Source organism: Bacillus rossius, chromosome 6 (genome assembly GCF_032445375.1).
Source record: "Bacillus rossius redtenbacheri isolate Brsri chromosome 6, Brsri_v3, whole genome shotgun sequence".
NCBI lineage: Eukaryota > Metazoa > Arthropoda > Insecta > Phasmatodea > Bacillidae > Bacillus > Bacillus rossius.
The window spans coordinates 54,371,834-54,392,068 of record NC_086334.1 but is presented as its reverse complement, the minus strand read 5'-3'; the positions used below and the strand labels follow the sequence as shown (position 1 = coordinate 54,392,068).

General features: G+C 36.3%; 1 protein-coding gene across 1 annotated transcript in view; it reads left to right on the top strand.

Annotated features, from left to right (window-relative positions):
- Positions 1 to 17,553: 17,553 nt before the first annotated feature.
- The window catches only part of LOC134533444 (glycine receptor subunit alpha-2-like), a 110,022-nt gene continuing 107,340 nt past the window's right edge, over positions 17,554 to 20,235 (top strand). The window contains exons 1-2 of the mRNA XM_063370966.1: positions 17,554 to 17,617; positions 19,593 to 19,660. Of these exons, the coding sequence (XP_063227036.1) occupies positions 17,554 to 17,617; positions 19,593 to 19,660 (132 nt within the window). The remainder of the gene's footprint in view (positions 17,618 to 19,592; positions 19,661 to 20,235) is intronic.

The following is a 20,235-nucleotide window of genomic DNA, read 5'->3' as shown; positions in this document are numbered from 1 at the left end:
TGGAAGCACCGACTACGAAAAGGCAGCACATTTGGAAGCACTGACTACGAAAAGGCAGCACATTTGGAAGCACCGACAACGAAAAGGCAGCACATTTGGAAGCACCGACAACGAAAAGGCAGCACATTCGGAAGCACCGCCAACGAAAGGGCAGCACATTTTGGATGCATCATCGAATAAGGAAGCACATTTGGAAGCTCCATCAACTAAAAAAGGCAAAAAGGAAGCACAAGTTACGAGATCTAAGTCTTAGTAAGAAATCATAATACAAGAAATAAAAACATTACATTCTTATAATTTAAATTATTTATTTTATTGCTTTACATTATACAAATGCAAGTAAAACAAGTCAATATTGTATGTAGCCAGCATTCCTCAGTTCCTTGAGTATGAAGGATATTTCTTTGATGCACGAATAGTTTCCTGCACAAAGCGAACCATGTAGAAGTCTTAGCCGGTCAACCAATATGTTTGGATCTTTCCATGATGTGTAATCATTCTCTTCTACCACCATCTTCCTTGCACGTTTATAATAAATATTATGATCTCTGCTGTCTTCCGTTTGTACCACCAACCTCAGGGTAACTTTCATGTTTGAGACGGTGATCATCACAAGCTTGATCAGATTTATTTAATATATCACATCGTTTCCATCGTTCCGGTCTCAGGTGACCGCCACATTCTTCGATCTTGGCAGCTTTAGGTGCTTCATCATAGTCTATGTCTTTGTCAACAGCCTCAGAGTCACTGTAACAATCACCATAGAAGGAATCGTCTTCACCCAATTTACCGTAATAATTCGATGTTGATGATGTTGAAGTGTCTTCATCGTCTTCATGCTTCCTTTTTAGGAGTCCATCATTTTTACAAAGTAGGAAATATCTACTTGAATTCGGCTGGAATATATTCTCACTTTTCACGTTAAGGATTCTTCCATTGTCTTCATTCTTCCGTAAATCATCAACCTTCTTCAATTTAAGTTCTTTGTCGAGATCGGAAGAGCCAAGAAAATTATTGTCGTAATGCAGATCACTCTTCCTTAGGCTATTAGATTCATCGTTGTCCTCTAGCTTGTACGCAGGCTTGGCGCTACAAGTTCTGCCATGTCTTTTTAGGCTCTCTCTCCGCGTAAACGACTTGCTACATCGAACACAACTTATCATATTGCGCAGTGGATTTTTAACACAGTCATTCTTCTCGTGTTGTCTTTTATTCTTTCTCAAGATAAACTCTTTACTGCAAAACTTACACCTGTGTTCTTTCGATACAGCGTCAGATCCCAAATCGGAATTCATATTAGTTACTGAGACTAATGCCAGATACCAATTGAGTGTTTTAAATTAGATTCAATACTTAAATAGAAATTTTTTCATATTTCATCAGCGAGAATTAATATATATCATGCAAAAGTATTTTATGCATGTAGTTCTGCTTTTCAACAACAGATGTCGCCACATGTTGCTTGCAGGTAAATAATATTTAGTTATTTTATGCGGGATGCGGGATGCTCACTAACGATCGCCAAAGAAGGATGGGTTCGTTAGACTCCAAGGAAAAGAAAGTTCGTCTTGCATGTTGGTGCTCCACAGATGTCTCATGACGTAATATTAATTTGACTGAGTAATGATATTTGTTAATTCCACCTGATAAAAATATTGCAAGTTTCGATTTAGTAGCAGAAATTATCGAATTAAATGTAACTCCAAATAAAATGTCATGTCTCATTAGAACAAAAAAAAATCCATGCAGAGAGCGTTTTCTCAGAATAGTCAGAAACACTTGAAGAAACCACAGGAATGATTGCAAGAACACGGGAAAAACCACCATAATATTGTCAAGAATAATCAGGAGCACACTGAGAAAACCACACTAATATTAACAATAATCGGAAGCACACGGAGAAAACCATCATAATATTGACCAGATTAATCGGAAGCACACAGAGAAAACCACCACATGTTTTCTTTGATATCATAAAATTACAAAAAAAAATATTTAAAAATAAAAATAAATTAATAAAAAATAAAAAAAAATAAAAAAATGCATTAACAGTTTCTGGCTTGTACAAGAAATCTATCTTTGCTCAACAATGATAAGCTTACAAGCTAGCAGAAACTGTTTATGCATTTTTTTATTTTTTTTATATTTTATTAATTTTTTTTTATTTTTTTAATATTTTTTCTTGTAATTTTATGATATCAAAGAAAACATGTGGTGGTTTTCTCTGTGTGCTTCCGATTAATCTGGTCAATATTATGATGGTTTTCTCCGTGTGCTTCCGATTATTGTTAATATTAGTGTGGTTTTCTCAGTGTGCTCCTGATTATTCTTGACAATATTATGATGGTTTTTCCCGTGTTCTTGCAATCATTCCTGTGGTTTCTTCAAGTGTTTCTGACTATTCTGAGAAAACGCTCTCTGCATGGATTTTTTTTGTTCTAATGAGACATGACATTTTATTTGGAGTTACATTTAATTCGATAATTTCTGCTACTAAATCGAAACTTGCAATATTTTTATCAGGTGGAATTAACAAATATCATTACTCAGTCAAATTAATATTACGTCATGAGACATCTGTGGAGCACCAACATGCAAGACGAACTTCCTTTTCCTTGGAGTCTAACGAAGCCATCCTTCTTTTGCGATCGTTAGTGAGCATCCCGCATCCCGCATAAAATAACTAAATATTATTTACCTGCAAGCAACATGTGGCGACATCTGTTGTTGAAAAGCAGAACTACATGCATAAAGTACTTTTGCATGAGATATTTTAATTCTTGCTGATGAAATATGAAAAAATTTCTATTTAAGTATTGAATCTAATTTAAAACACTCAATTGGTATCTGGCATTAGTCTCAGTAACTAATATGAATTCCGATTTGGGATCTGACGCTGTATCGAAAGAACACAGGTGTAAGTTTTGCAGTAAAGAGTTTATCTTGAGAAAGAATAAAAGACAACACGAGAAGAATGACTGTGTTAAAAATCCACTGCGCAATATGATAAGTTGTGTTCGATGTAGCAAGTCGTTTACGCGGAAAGAGAGCCTAAAAAGACATGGCAGAACTTGTAGCGCCAAGCCTGCGTACAAGCTAGAGGACAACGATGAATCTAATAGCCTAAGGAAGAGTGATCTGCATTACGACAATAATTTTCTTGGCTCTTCCGATCTCGACAAAGAACTTAAATTGAAGAAGGTTGATGATTTACGGAAGAATGAAGACAATGGAAGAATCCTTAACGTGAAAAGTGAGAATATATTCCAGCCGAATTCAAGTAGATATTTCCTACTTTGTAAAAATGATGGACTCCTAAAAAGGAAGCATGAAGACGATGAAGACACTTCAACATCATCAACATCGAATTATTACGGTAAATTGGGTGAAGACGATTCCTTCTATGGTGATTGTTACAGTGACTCTGAGGCTGTTGACAAAGACATAGACTATGATGAAGCACCTAAAGCTGCCAAGATCGAAGAATGTGGCGGTCACCTGAGACCGGAACGATGGAAACGATGTGATATATTAAATAAATCTGATCAAGCTTGTGATGATCACCGTCTCAAACATGAAAGTTACCCTGAGGTTGGTGGTACAAACGGAAGACAGCAGAGATCATAATATTTATTATAAACGTGCAAGGAAGATGGTGGTAGAAGAGAATGATTACACATCATGGAAAGATCCAAACATATTGGTTGACCGGCTAAGACTTCTACATGGTTCGCTTTGTGCAGGAAACTATTCGTGCATCAAAGAAATATCCTTCATACTCAAGGAACTGAGGAATGCTGGCTACATACAATATTGACTTGTTTTACTTGCATTTGTATAATGTAAAGCAATAAAATAAATAATTTAAATTATAAGAATGTAATGTTTTTATTTCTTGTATTATGATTTCTTACTAAGACTTAGATCTCGAAACTTGTGCTTCCTTTTTGCCTTTTTTAGTTGATGGAGCTTCCAAATGTGCTTCCTTATTCGATGATGCATCCAAAATGTGCTGCCCTTTCGTTGGCGGTGCTTCCGAATGTGCTGCCTTTTCGTTGTCGGTGCTTCCAAATGTGCTGCCTTTTCGTTGTCGGTGCTTCCAAATGTGCTGCCTTTTCGTAGTCAGTGCTTCCAAATGTGCTGCCTTTTCGTAGTCGGTGCTTCCAAATGTGCTGCCTTTTCGTTGTCGGTGCTTCCAAATGTGCTGCCTTTTCGTTGTCGGTGCTTCCAAATGTGCTGCCATTTCGTTGTCGGTGCTTCCAAATGTGCTGTCTTTTCGTTGTCGGTGCTTCCAAATGTGCTGCCTTTTCGTTGTCGGTACTTCCAAATGTGCTGCCTTTTCGTTGTCGGTGCTTCCAAATGTGCTGCCTTTACGTTGTCGGTGCTTCCAAAAGTGCTACCTTTACGTTGTCGGTGCTTCCAAATGTGCTGCCTTTTCGATGACGGTGCTTCCAAATGTGCTGCCTTTTCGTAGTCGGTGCTTCCAAATGTGCTGCCTTTACGTTGTCGGTGCTTCCAATTGTGCTGCCTTTACGTTGTCGGTGCTTCCAAATGTGCTACCTTTTCGTTGTCGGTGCTTCCAAATGTGCTGCCTTTTCGTTGTCGGTGCTACCAAATGTGCTGCCTTTTCGTTGTCGGTGCTTCCAAATGTGCTGCCTTTTCGTTGTCGGTGCTTCCAAATGTGCTGCCTTTTCGTTGATGGTCCTTCTATTTTTAATGTTGTTTTGACTCTAGTATTATAGTAAATTGTTCTTGATTTGACTTGCGTATTATTCCATCCGGTGCATGTATATAAGCGAGTCCTAGACAGCAGGTCGCTCAGTTTGTTACTGTCGTCGACGGTGTAAGGATCACCTAGATTATTTCATCTGGTGCATAAGTCGCGTAATTACCTGTTCTTGAGAACTCGATGGCATCTTTACCGACTTTAACGCCGAACTCGATGGACGTTGTACCATCGTCTACGGGAACCTTGACGTCAGCGACGACAATGGTGGTGCAGATCCCGTTGGCAACGACGACGACGTCAACATTGGAGGAGATTTCAACAGATGTGATACCACCAGCAGAAGATAGCTTAACGACTACTGAGCTGGATGTGCAGGAAACCACGACGATCGACGATACGACCTCGATGGAGCCTTCAATGGATGCTGATTTGACAACTAGCGAACATCGGTGCTGTTACTGCGACAAGATTTTCTCAAACAACAGCAATGCTCGGCGGCACGAGAGGAGCGAATGTACCAAGAACCTATATCGTAAAATGTTTGTTTGTGAGAAATATCATAAGCAGTTTGCCAGAAAAGATAATATGAAAACGCACATGAAGGCATGCAAAGGTCCTGCTGTGCGGCAGAAAGTAAAGGTTTCGGCGCAACAACGATGCATCGATGTGCATAAGAGAATGCCTGGAAATGGTACTACTGTTGCAACGCCTGTATCTGGATCAGGTATGAAAGGATCGTCTTCATCACCACGGTATCCTTGCAGCTACTGTGATACGTCGTTCGCATTTTCCCATGATGCATGAAGACATGAGAGGAGCAAATGCACGAAGAATCCTTCTCGCATGAAGTTTCGATGTGATGAGTGCCTTAAATGGTTTACTCGAATTGACAGTTTGCGACATCATGCGAAAAAATGTAAAGGTGGAGTCTGTGCTCCTACTGCTGAACTACCTGCCGACATTTAGACTCCTCGCTTTAGATTGGAGACACGAAAGCGTACAACCAAAAAAACAGATGCCCGGCAACCGATTGTTATGACGTCTGCACATGGAACTAAACCTAAGACTGTGTTCGGAGCATTACAAGTGAACGATAATGGCTTCTACTTGGCGCAGTCTGCATTTCGTGGAACGTTGAAAGACTACTATTATCTAAATACGTTCGGTGAGTCGAAGGACATTTGTAATTTTCTTGACGATATCAGACAGAAGATAATCAATCAGCTTACTGATGATGTAGCAACAAACGGACCTTTGAAATATAACTTGTGGTTGGACTGTATATATGGAAAGCCATATCCGTTCGATGACAAAGTGGAGAAGTGTGCATTCAAGACATCGGCTGTAGTAATTTACAGTTCTAACGATGTGAAGCAAACTGTTAAAAACGGTATCCAGAAACTCTGTCAAGAAGAGGTGGACTATGTTTGTAAAGGTTCTGGCTGGACTCTGTCTAGTATAAACCGATTGGAGCTAAGAATTAGTCATTTCACACCGCTGTGGAACTAAATGATTATAAGATTGCTGGCTTTCGTAAGTGATCCTGTAGTAGAATAGAATTTATGTAATAAATATTATGTTTGTAAAAGAACTTGCGGTGTTTAATTCCTAGAACCTGTTACTATTATGTTAAATTGATGTAATATTTAATTTTTTTGCATCATCCTAGATCGTACCAAGGACATTAGTCGATCTAATTAATCAGTATATTGATCGGAAATTTATTTAATGATTTCTAAACTTTTTCCCGGATCTCTAGCATTAAAATTACACATTTACAATATGGTGGTCTTGATGTCTGATAGGATGGTGGTCGTAGAGGATTTAGAGACTCTTTACGAATCTTGAACATGGTTTATTGAAATTATTATTTTTTAAATAAGATTAAACATTATTGCATCGATCGGGTATCGAACCGAGGACGGGAATCGATCGAATTAATATGTAAATTAATGAATGATTTATTTAATGAATTTTGGAACTTTTCCCGAATTTATAGCTAAATAATTACGGATTTTCAAGATGGCGGCCAAATGACAAGATGGCGGGTGTCACAGTAATAAATGATTAATGCACTCTAGCGGATACGAATTAAACTAACATGTCATTGGCGCACTCTAGCCGACGATACAATGATGATGGCTTCCAGCATCGAAGACAAGATGGCGGCCATGACGTCATACTAGATGATGATAAAAAGTGGCGGGAGTCAGTCTGCCAGCACCCACCACGAGGGAAGGATTGGTCGCCATTTTTTTTTTTGCACTCGTCGGGTTCGAACCGAGGACTCCAAGCTCCGTGTTGTAAATGTTTGTTTTTTAAATATGTTATTTAAAAAAATTTTATTTGATTTTTTTATAATTTTAAAATTTTTTCATTAAAATCGGATAATAAATTTAAAGATGGCGGCCGTAACGGAAATTGCAACGGTGATGTCATAATTCAAAATGGCCGATAACACAATGCCGGAATGTTCGAGAAAACGAAATGACGTCATCCAAGATGGTGGATCCAAGATGGCCGTCGGGGTCAAGGTCAAAGGTCAAGGTCACATCCTGATAGAGGCTTAACTGAGGCTTGAGTTAAGGATGCTTAAGCCTCTATCACGACATTTCTAGCCGTTGGGATTTTTAAGGACTAAATCGGGAAATTTTCCCTCGAAACGGGAATTTTTCCCTCGAAAACGGGAAATTTTTTCTTAAAACGGGAAATTTTGAGTCATTTTGAGTCATTTTTGAGGAATTTTGAGGATTTTTTGCCGTCGTGACGTCACAAATCCAAGATGGCGGAGCCGGCTCTCGGCTCCACAGCCTGAAGCCTGTTTCCGGACATACTATTATATACTACTCACTCCCGATCTTACTATCGTTTGACGATTTAGTGACAGTATTAATAAAAAAGCATAATCATTTAAAGTACTATTCATGTTTCCAAATGTTTATTACGAAGATATTTTTATTATAATTTGTTAGGCTATAGTTTAAGCAATTAGTCTAGTAGGCTACCTATTGTTTATTTGGCCTGCATTAATTTTTAACTTTATCTTTTTCACTTCAGTAACTGTCTGCTGCATGTAGTTATGGTATATATAAGAGTAAAGGGGTTCAGAAGTCTTCGTATGCAGATGCAATGGTGCAAATTATCCAAGCTGCGAGATAAGTTTTCAACTGACCTTTGGAGTGCTCAGGAATATCTTGAAGAGAAGAGTCCTTAATAAAAACTTTAATTCCTATGAAAATAAGGCGTTGAGAATATATTGAACAGTTTTCAGTCCAGAACAAGAGTAGAAGAAGGGAAACAAGGATAGAAATAAAAATACTAAGCACAGGAAAACTAACCCTAGAAAAGTGTTATTTGAAGGTGATGACCATGATGTATAAAACGTTGTAGAAAGCCTCTACTGCTACGATAGTTTCTTCTGGTTCAGTATCACAAGAAGAAAGAATCTAGTGTCAAATGTGTTTCTTTTAGGCCCACGAATTGAAGAAAACAGCCTTTCTTTCGTTTGCGATAATCAAGTAGGCTAATTTTTGTTTGAAAGTTAGCAAATTTTTAAAGTTTTTTAACTTAAAATAACTTGTTTATAATTTCGTTTAAAGTTTTGGTTAAGCTGCTTTAATTAACATGTGTTAGTTTCTTCACACACCTATTCCACTTCCGAAATCATCCACATGTTCTATAGATATTGGTTTACTGGATTGCTATTCCCTGTTGGTTCTCTATATTTATCCATTTCGTTAGGCTCTCGGTTGTCTGTGACGACGTAACCAATGCAGCTGATTCATTCCAATATATGCATTACTACGAGTGATAAACTACCATTGAAACAGTTCTTAAAATCATTTTTCAAAAATTTTGTTATCCTTTTATTGCGGTTGGTTTTCACCATCCGCAACTTACCATTATTTCGACGATGTTTTGAAAGTAAGCCCCTGAATATGACACTACCAGCAGAACAGCGGGGTAACTTTGGTGGCCTACCCCTCCAACATGCATCATCTACAGCTACCCTCAAGGCTCGCCCGAGCAATGTGGGTGGAGGGGGAACCACGTGATTAGTCACCTGACCTCATCACCCCTCCTCCCATCCCAGGAAGTGGGAAAGTGACTCCATGCTTCTGGATGGTTTGACAACGAAGTGGATAACAGCACAAGGAGTATATAAATGCCAGGGTTGTCCTGCAGTGCTCATAGTCTTCGGAGCGGCGAAAGAGAAAAATCTCTTTCCCAACTACGTCACCCTGCCGTCACACTGCTCCTCGCCTGCTGTGGGCTAGATTTTTAATTTTTCCCAGTTATATTCCACAGGGCGGACCCACATGTGGCAACATGCACCCGTGCATGTTTCGAGAACATCGCGGTATGTACTAAGCGTATTGCTGTTACAAAGTAAACTTTGTGGCAGTTAAACTGTCCTAGAATACATTTTGTTAACTTGAATAGTCATAAAAATATAAGAGCAACTTTAAAATTAACTAAAGTTTATTAGTCAGGAAATTTTAAGGGACCAACATGGCATCAAACATTTATTTAACATTTGGTTGGTTCTCTATATCATTACGAAAGTGGTGCTTCTTATACGTATTTTTTAAACTGAAGGTTGGAGTCCAATATATTCATTAAAACAGAATTCAGTTGTAACATTTTAAAACACATTTTATAGCACTAAGTATATGTATATACATATATGTGTGAAACTGTGTGTGTGTGTGTTTTTTTTTTGCTTGAACGACAGAAATCAGCCTGTAAATATTTCCTACAAACAAACCGTAACCTTATTAAGCTGAATCAACATTTAAAATTTAACATAAAAAATCCTGTGGCACTTCTTTAGACTTGATTTGTTATTTTTTACAGCGAATTTTAATGCTGCCCTTGTTGAAATTCATTAAATAGTTAATACTATAAAGTTTCCGCACACGTTATAAATCATACTTCTATGGCATTACTAAAATATTAACTTGAAAAATTTTCAAAGACATATTATAACACTAAGTATATGTTTTATGTCCGTTTTTGCTTGAACTATAGAAATCAAGTCTGTAAATACTTCTTATAAAAAAACCTTTAACTTATCGAGATGATTTAACATTATTACACAATATTATATCAAAATGCTCTTAGAAAATTAAAAAAATATATACTTACCAGTGATGAGATTTGAAACACGTCCTATACCATTGCGCTACCTAATGTATAATGAGAATATTTTATATTTTTGTAAGGCCATTTTTCGTCGGTTTTAAAACTTTGTATTACTTTTACTACAACTATTTTAATTTATCAAATATTTTCCGTTGTAGTTTCACTATTATAAACTTTCATTTGGCTCACTAATATGTTTGGTGTGTCCCGTAATGTTTACGAAAGTGACTTTATACGAGTTTATTTTGCCATTTTTGTGTCACATTTCCGTTTATCGACTTCCGTTCCATTTACACGAAATGCTGTGTACCAAACGCTGAGATGTTTACACATCAAACAGCATACAAAGAGTCTTACATTTGTTTATTTTTTTTTGTTCTCCGCTCCAACATCTAACACCCCACTCCTGAGCTTTAATTTTTTTTTTTTTTTTGTTAAGCTCTGCTGAGTCGTCACCTCGATTTACTCTACCGGCTGTGAAGAAGTTTAACTTAAAAAAAAATAAAAAATTGGTTGTCTGTAAAGTCGGTTTACGGACGATAGTTTAACGTGACAACGTCATAACAAAACATTAATGAAGTGAATGCATTCTTTTATGAATAAAATTTAATAATTTTTATTTAATTATCACTATTTTGTATGGATACAAAGAAGGAGTGAAATGAAATCTACAATTTAATTGATAAATTTACTTTTATTTGTACTCATTAATTCAAATGTGTTTATTACTTTAAAGAAGAGATTATTTTAACTATAACTTTTATACATGTTTTGCTATCTAACTTCTTCCAATCTGTGTTATTCTGTTAAGGATAGGACGATGATAGGAAAAGTAGGAAACGAATGGGAGTGTTTCAAGTTTAATGTGCCTAGAAAAAGTCAAATCGATGTTTGTTCCAATCGAGTGGAAGAGAGATAGATGCGGCGCAAACGTACAATGAGCGTAACAGACAAAGCGTAACGGGACAATGAGTCATCATTTTTCGTGCGTGCAGCCGTTGTTCATCGATTTATTAGACGTTGTCACGTCAAAAAAATGATCTAAGATTGTGTGTGGAGAGCTGTGCTTTAATGGCCGCGTACAGGAATTGCTTTTTTTTTTTTTTTCCCCTTCGGCTAGGATCTGTTCTACCCTTGCACCCGAGCCGCGGTTTATTTACGACTCGCAAGCAGCAGGCCTCGGGTGACGTAGCGCCTCTATGTGGAGGAGGGGGAGGGCGGAGGAAAGGGGGCGGGGCCCCCGGGGGTAGACAGGTAGACGAGCGTGGTTGCAGTTTAAGCCGCTGCGGCGCGCCACAAGGCGTGGTTTACGCTCCTCCACCGTACAGCCCACAAACACGGCGCTCCGTGCGAGGAGTGTGGGGGGGGGGGGGGGGAGAGTGAAGTTTCCGAGCCTTGATGGTTTTCCAAGTCCCGGGAGGGAGCGACCTTAAAGGGTTCCAGCGATGAAGGTCCTCCGTGAAGCAGAGCCCAAACATTTCGGGCACATAATTCAGCTGACCCTAATCTACATCTGTGCATCTGTGTTTGATATTAAAAGATGTTATTGAATTTGAAAAAAATCTTAGCGCTCGGTACACGGCATTTTGTAGAAGTATTTTTTTTTGAAAATGTAACTAAAATCGATACACGGAAATGTGAGACAAAGATGGCGGACCCACGTGTAGAAACATAAACCCGTATATAGTCATTTCCGTAAGAATTAGGCTACATACTAAACGTACTCGTATTCCAATAGAAAATTTATGATAGTGAAACTGCCCTGGAATGTATTTGGTAAACTAAAATAGTCATAAATAAAATTCCCAAGTTTTAAAATAACTAAGAAATCTGACATTAAAATATTATATCTATATATAAAAAATGTATGTTGGTATATAGGATATTGATAAACTCAGACACCGTTTGACCGATTATCATGAAAGTGGGCACATCGAATGGTTTTCGTGGAGGTTTTTATACTATCAATTGTTTGTAACTCTCCACTAGATTGAGCTCCAGCACATCAACTTTTAAACCTTTCAACCGATCGCCATGGGTACAGAGAAAAATTATAAGTCATAGACAAACAGCAACTGTGCGTCATTTTTCTATGTCCACCACACTGTCATATAGCGCTATCCATTTTGCTTTTACTCGTGTACAATGTATCCCCCTGTGTTCAGCCCGGGCAACGCCGGGTACTGCAACTAGTATGTATTATAAAAATGAATGTTTGTTTGTTTATCCCGTATGCGTTCCTAAGCCATTCATCCGATTGCGATGAAACGTGGTGAACTTGATCTTTGAAACACGAAGGAGGTCACAGTCTAGGTGAGATTCCGAAAAATCGCCCCCATCCCCCGTTTAAAACAGAACTTTGTTACTACTTGATGAAATTTTCTTCACTTTGCATTCAAAATAAGGAGAAAAGTTTTGTATGATTGATTTCTAAATAAGAGTCATGTCATTGTCTAAATGAAATATAAAAATCCACCCCATATTCCTTTCCCACCCTTGATACTGCTTGATGAATATTTGCACACATGACATTAAAAATAAGAAGAAAATTACTGTTCATCATATAATTTTGAAAAAAAACGTTAAGATCACCACCTACATTCAATTTCGAAAAACCACCCCATCACCTTTTTCATGCCTTAAAGCCTAATATTTGTAAATATAAATAAAATTAAGTACAAGTAATGTTAAAAACAATAGGAAATTTCCTGCACACTAAAAAAGTAAAAGTGTTCCACTATCCACATCTTGTCTCCATCATCAGATTATTTAGATGGTATCAAATTATCCTATTGTGTTCCGGATTGCATATACGTACTTGCTAAGATTCAAATCGATACGACAATAGTAAGTAGGTTAAAATCGACATCCAGTATTTGTTTACATAATTCGTTAGTTAATTAATAACAAGTAGAGCTAATAAAAGCGTGTTAAAAAATAAGGAAACTACCATCTACATTTGGTTATACCTAAATGTTAATTGAATACTTGAAATTTTGAAACACTATTATAATCCCGCTTTCCCGCTTCCCCCCCCCCCCCCCCAAAAAAAAAAACACTCCTCGCGGGTCAAAGCGTACAAAACAATACCCTATTCTACGCCTTGTCATAATTGGGGTGAAGTTTTTGAAATTTTACACACTGGACATTCAAATTACGAAGACAATGAATGTCTACAACCGAATGTAAACAAAACTCCTTCACCCTGTGTTCTGCCTGGGAAACGCAGCGATGGTTACTTCAGCTAGTAATTATTATACAAAGTATCCTTGCATATTCTCAACTGGATTACTAGCGCAGCGGTAAAACGCTTACTTGGTAAGCTCGAGGGACGTGGTTAGATATCCTAGGTGGATTTTTTCAAACTATTTTTTGATAACAGATTACGGGACTATAAAAATTGTGCTTTAAATAAATTTATATGAATAAATCCAATTGTTTATCTTATTGCTAAAATATTTTTAATACATAGCCTTATCTTGTTGCATTAGTTATTTCGTACTCGGTAGATATTTTTGTTTACTCAAATAAAATTTATTTAATTATCTCTATTAGGAAATTATTTTCCGTGAATTCGCATAGGTACTAAAAATTAAACTTTATAATAGTACAAATATTCTTCAATGCTTTTTTTATATTTTATAGTCACCTACCATGTGTCAAAATTTTATTGTATTAACTGCTTAATGAATTTTAACAAGATGGGAAGTATTTTAATAATATTCCTTGTCGAAAATCAGATCCAAACCGGATTTTAGTATTTTTTTCAAGTCTCTTTCGCTTTCATCGGAGCAGTTTCGTTATAAGGTTTAACATTTCACTATGCAAATCGCATGATCGGGAAGTCGACGTAGTGCTCTAGCGACGGGTGGAGAAAGTACGTATTTTACTTGAAAAGCGAATATTTATCACGCTCGGCATAGAACATTGTGAGGCATTGCCATGAGGTTTATCTAAGACCGGGTTTATAAATTACGCAAGAAACGCAATAACATAAGTAACGCATATTATAAGTGTATTTGCAACATGAGAACACATGAATTTGCTTGTTACCGAGGTTACATGTTGCATACACATCACTGGCGAGTACTGAAAGACTCACTCACACTATTTTATGAGTCTCTTACAAAACACGCCCTTTTTTCGGGTGTGAATGGGGGGTGGGGAAGAGAAAGTAAAGCCATAAGAGCGAATGCCTATGCCTATGCCTAATATGACATTTAAGACACTGCCCTCACTCATGTTCTTACCATAACCCAAACTCAGATTCATTTTCATATAGAAGCTGTAGCTGTTATCAACTGTACAATGTACATAGATGCATATAAAGGCTCATTAGTCTAGTTACATAGAAGTAAACATGTTTTGGTGCATGTTATTCGTTTCTGTTGATGGATTTATGAGTAACGGCTTTAAAAACGTTTACACAGTGTCGTGGCTACTTGCCAATATTCCTTCGGATCAATTTTCAAAAAATAAAAATACAAATTGGCGTGGGTAGTGGCCTGCGTTTTGATGCGCTGATTCCCTCTCGTCCGCAATATTATCACTCGGCGTTTATTCACCACGGAAGCCTTCGGTAATCCATCATTATATTTTTGGATTATTAATTTCACTGAACTTTCAACAAGGTGTGCTAGCATTTTATGAAAAGTATTTTATTGAATTTTTAATGACACATACTATAAATAAATGCCATATTGAAACTTCTTCTTGCGACACCCTGCAATAATATTTGAGTTAGCACTTATCAATTTTCTTTATAAATGGTAAAGAAGCTGATTTTGTGCTTGTAACATTATTTCTTAAGATCAGTATAACTGTACACCTATATTCTAAACGGGTCGTTTACTGTGTCAGGCTTTAACATTCATAATTTTTTGATTTTCCTTTGTTAATGGATTTTTGTAAGCATTGTTGTAGATTTCAAAGCTTTATATTGATGCACAATTACGCATGTGTGTAAGAAGTATGAACGTAGGCTTACTATTGTACAATTTTTGTAATTTAGGAATTCATTATGAGTTTTTTTATAAAAAAAAAGTGTAATTACCAGAGTTTTGGTTTCAATTGACTACTCCGTTCAATGATTCTCAATACATATTAAAACTAAATACAGATTTCATGCTTAAATATAGTTTAAGCCATTTTGCTCTTAGCAGTGAGTGCTATATTTAGACGAGAAATGCATTTGTTCTCTACCAATTGAACGTCCCACCGTGGTAAAGGTCGTGCATTTAAATTTGTCCATTTAGCAGAACGCACTTCACTTTTACTACTTGGATCAAAATTACTAAAAGCAATTTCGCGATTTGAATTTACTTGGCATGATATGGGAAACATTCTGTGGTTTCTCTCGTGTGTTATTATTTTTCGTTGATCAGCTAATCAAAAATTGTCGTTTCTTTCATGGTTAAAAACCGTTAAAAATCTAAAAGTCATAAATAAATTTTTAATTTGTTATTTTATAATAATTTCTGATAGTAATTTTAATCCTTTCGGGAAAACTCACTCTTGAAAAATGTGAGCGTTTTATCCTAGTTTTTAAAGTGGTCAACACTAATGACTATCAGTAGTGTTTAAACACCTGATAAAGTTATTTTTGTACACGCTACTAAATAAATGTGCTTACGTTTTTAAAATTAAATTATTTTATTATTAAAGTTATGTAAAGATAGGTTAAATTATAGTTTTCAAATCAAATTCGTTAGTTAATATATAAAATTATTTTTTTTTAGTTTGTTTTTATTTTGGTTGCTTATAATACTAGATGTAATATTATTGAAGTAAGTTTAAAATATATATATATATATATATTGTATCCATATACAGTGGCATAAGAAGAATGTGCCGCTCTAAAATTTTGGTTTCTGATATTTGCTTAGTAAAGTTTTTGTTTTGAGTAATTTTTTTTTTTTCGTTTGTTAGAGGTAATTTAGTTTTGACAACAAATTTTGTTTAATGATTTAGAAATTTTGGTTTTGGAAATGTAAGTTTTAAACTGGTAATCAAACCAAAGTTCTTGAAGATACATGTTTTAGTATTTACATAAATATATTTTGCCAGAAAACAGTTTTGAACTGAAACTTATTTGGGTGCGATGAGAGTAAAATTACAAGGCAATTACAAAGCAAAGTTTTCGTGAAACATTATATATTTATAATTATATCTTTTATATAGTTATAGTTATATATTATATAGTATATATAGTCGTCCCACCTGTGAGGGTCTTCAGCCGTCCATATCGCTATCTATTCTCCAGTTACTTGGTTAAAAGATCCCACCAATCCATTGTAGAAACTTGTTGCCTGGAGTTTCTTGAGCTCCAGTTTCTGTAAGAGTTTCGTTACCAACTCATTATTAAATTACGCTTTCCTGTCCGACAACAAACTTTCCGGACATCCAAAACGAAAAAAAGACGTTCTTTGTCAGTTCTGCGCTGGTCTCGACACTGAGTCTTGGTACAGCCATAGCAACTACTCATCTCGACGCATTGTTCAACCAACGGTGGCGGCTCAATGAGTCGTAACAGGGCTGGCGGTATTCCGCGCCCATGCTTGGCCCGTGAGACGCTGTTCCACTGCGTCGGCCTGCCTGCTGGACGAACAGAGAGCTTTTCGGATTGCCTACCTGACAGGCGCGGGAAACTGCTATGTCCAGAAACTGTACGCTTAAGTAGATAATTATTCCTCTGAAGAAACTTGTTTCTTCATGAAACTGCCTAGAGCACTTAGATGTCTGATGCAATATTTGGAATATTTTATATGTTTAAAATTAACTAATTCCACGAGTATCTTTAGGGTATTCGAGTAAATTGGAAAATTTAAATAAAATGGTTAATATAATCAAAATAAATAACAGTTGTGGTTTTTCATAAACAACCTATTCAGTAGATAACGAGCTAAGAAAGGCGGTACTCTGTTTTGATACCTTACTGAATGTTTGACGTTTCATTTGTTGGCCAAGAACAATTTTTGCGCTTAGTCTTAGGCAAAATATCATATAACAAGGGTAGGTGCAATTAACAACGTTTAACCGTTCAATGAAGAATTCAACTCAGATAAGGAAGATATTTTAGTAGTTCCAGATAACTTGATCTTCGCAGAAGCTATGCCGTATACCTTTCCCTGGTTCTGGACTTCGTTATAAACAAGATATAAATGAATGGGAAAGGAAGAAAAATATTTCCGCTGGAGACTTTACAAGTTTTCAAATACTTTTTGATATTCTAAGATGATTTCAGTGAGTTAATCTTCCAAGCAAGTAAACTCAGCTTAAGTACATTAACAAAGATATTACAAAATAGTAAGACGATGCCAGGATAATTTTCAACCAGGATTCTTTTTCGTAAACGTGAGGTAAAATTTTTTAACAGTTTATTTTCTACTGGAGTTTCTTATGTTATTTTGGAGGAGCGCGCTGCTGAAATCGAATCCTATCTGCATATATGCAAATAATGTTTTTTCCATTGCCACGGCTTCATCACAAATTAACCCCGATGCAGGACAAGAAGGTTTCTGAAGAGTTTCATTCCACTTTAAAGCTTTCAGAAGTCCTCTGGCTGCCCATACCTTCTCTTTCTCGGTTGCGTTCGTCTCTTTCTCGTCGCGGGAAAACAATTTGTTCGTGGGCGGCAGGAAGAATAAAGAGCTCCAAGCTTGAGCTGAGCGCGGAGAGCTATGGTGGTGCAGAATGTTCGTCAGCAACTAGCTTCGTTCCCGTCCGAGCAGGGAGGCTTAGCTGGTGAGTGTTCCTTCCCGAGTACCCGAGCATTCTGGCCGAGTTTGAAACGACAACGTATCTGTTCCGAAACAATAACAACGGCCGAATACTACTTGTTCGAAACAACTGACGTTAACACCATAAATTTAAAATAGGATCAAGACTTTTCTGTGTCGATTATGATGTTAGAACATGGAAAGTACCGAACACACAATACGAACCAAGGAAATTCAAATAAAGTCAATGTCAATGTCATTAAATAATAACGATATAAAACATTTAGTTTGTCATTTTCAAAATTGCACAAAACATTTCAATCGATTTAATATAAAACTTATGTGTCCTTTTGAAGTCGAATTAAACTGCTGAAATAGGTAAAGAGCTGGTTAATGTGACGTATTTCTTAAATTTGGTTTGACTCACAAAATTACGTAATATAGAATATAAAAAATTGCCATTTTTTGTTAGTTTTAAACTCTAAAATAATATGTACTGGTTTTATTGACATTATTTAAACATTAATACGCTGTAGAGAGTATAGATCGGAATAAATATTAAACATTACTTCAAGTAGCCGCTCTATTTGCTTTAGTAATTTTTAACAATTATTTCAATGTAAACAATTCGTCATCAAATTTAGTATATTTCTTTTAGCAGAATTATCTTGAAGTATTTCAGAGCTCTATTGAACAAAATACCTCGAAAATTTATCTGCAAAACATTTCAAATATATATATATATATATATATATATATATATATATATATATATGTATATATATATATATATATATAAAATTAACATAAACCTTATTGGACGGTTGTTGCGAACGAATGACAAGAGAACGAATATTGCACACGAACTGGAACGTAGTAAATATGAACTACCCAGTTTACAAATCGTCCAATTCCATCACAGCCAGAGAATGGACGAACAGTCATCGGTCTAACGTCTCGTGGGCTCGGGGCCATATCCGAAGATGAGGCGTGATGAAATGAGAATGGAGCATTGTGGGTGGCGGTAACGGGAGTACCCCTAGAAAACCATCCGCCACGTTCCCCACTTGTGAAACATGTAGGGTGAGACACCGTCGGTAATCGAACCTGGATGGAATGTGAGGGAGGCGAGAGAGCAGTATTGGGATGTATGTCCGGGCACATGATGCCGGTGCGAGTTGTTAGGTGGGGTCAATGACCGACCACCCAGTCATCACGGCGGCCATCCAGGATTCGAAATTCCTCAAAATTATTTTTTAAAAAAAGCTTAAAATTATATACAATTCCAAGAATTTCCATGTTTTGAGGAAATAATTCCCGTTTTTTAGAGAAAATTTCCTATTTTTCTGGCAAAAAAAATTTATATGGGCCAAAATTTCCATCGAGAGGGGTCAATATTCCATAAGAGAGGACAATGTTCCATCGAGAGAGACCAAGTTGTACATTGAGTGGGAGAAAATCCTACCCAGAAGGGCAAATTTCCATGTTAGCCCCATCAGAGGTCGTAACCTTGAGCTTGATCGTAAAATTGAAATTCTTTAATTTTTGACCAAAAAATTCCGAAAAAATTCCAAGAATTAAAAAAAAAGTTGTTTACTGTAAATATTAAGTTACTTAATATATTTCAATCCTCGGTTCGTTTCCATTTTATTTTTAAATAAAATCTTTATTTCTTGTATCTGAATTTATATCAAGAATTTAACTAAATTTTTGGAATAAATTAAAATGAAGTAGTGACAAGCGCAGTTGACGATCATAAAGAAAATTAGTAAGTGTTTTTTAAGACGAGGCCATCTACAACACAAAATATTATGCACTTTTTTCAAATACAAGTTGTCATAAAAATGTGTGAATGACTTCCAGCGTCAAATTGTTTAGTTTTAATTTCTTTTTTCTTTTTTTTACTAAGTATTAAACATGAAAATATTTCAATATTTAGTAAGATTATTTTTTAGTTTTAATAACGATGAAATGTTTAAAGTGAGTGTTGTTTGTTGCAGATAATGCAACGACGGTGTACTGCGAGCTGTACATCAGGAGTTTCGGATCGATAAGTCCGGTCACGATGGTAAGTGTGTGGTCGGGTTTACTCTCTTTGATTCGTGTTGTGGAAACGCGGCAGTTTGTGACGAATGATTTGCGATCAGTTAAATTTACGACCACACTTAAGTGCAGAGCTTGCCTTTTCTCATTGTTCTTGTTTCGGCAAAGAAACATTAAGACACAAGTGCTGCAAAACAAGGTTCTGAACTTCCGAACTTAAATCACTTTTCTTGATCTCAACTCGAAGCATTAATCCTATCAACTTCAAGCACCAATTGTACCTTTATGGCCCGGAAACTTTTATAACTTTGAATGTCCTATAATTTTAAAACTTCTAATATTGAAACATGTATAACTCAAAAGCTGTATTATAACTCACTTACGTATTTAATTTTGCATATGACTGACGGTTTTGATGCAATGATAATTATTGAATCTGGGAGGGGTTTGTGGGTTAGAAACTAAACTTTTTCTAATTTTATAATTAAAATCTCTACATACATCCATGTTTGCATTCTATATTCTAGTCCAAAACATGTCGAACCGAAATTGGCGCTTCATAACTGAGGAAAGATAATAAACCTGTTTTATAGTCGCTAC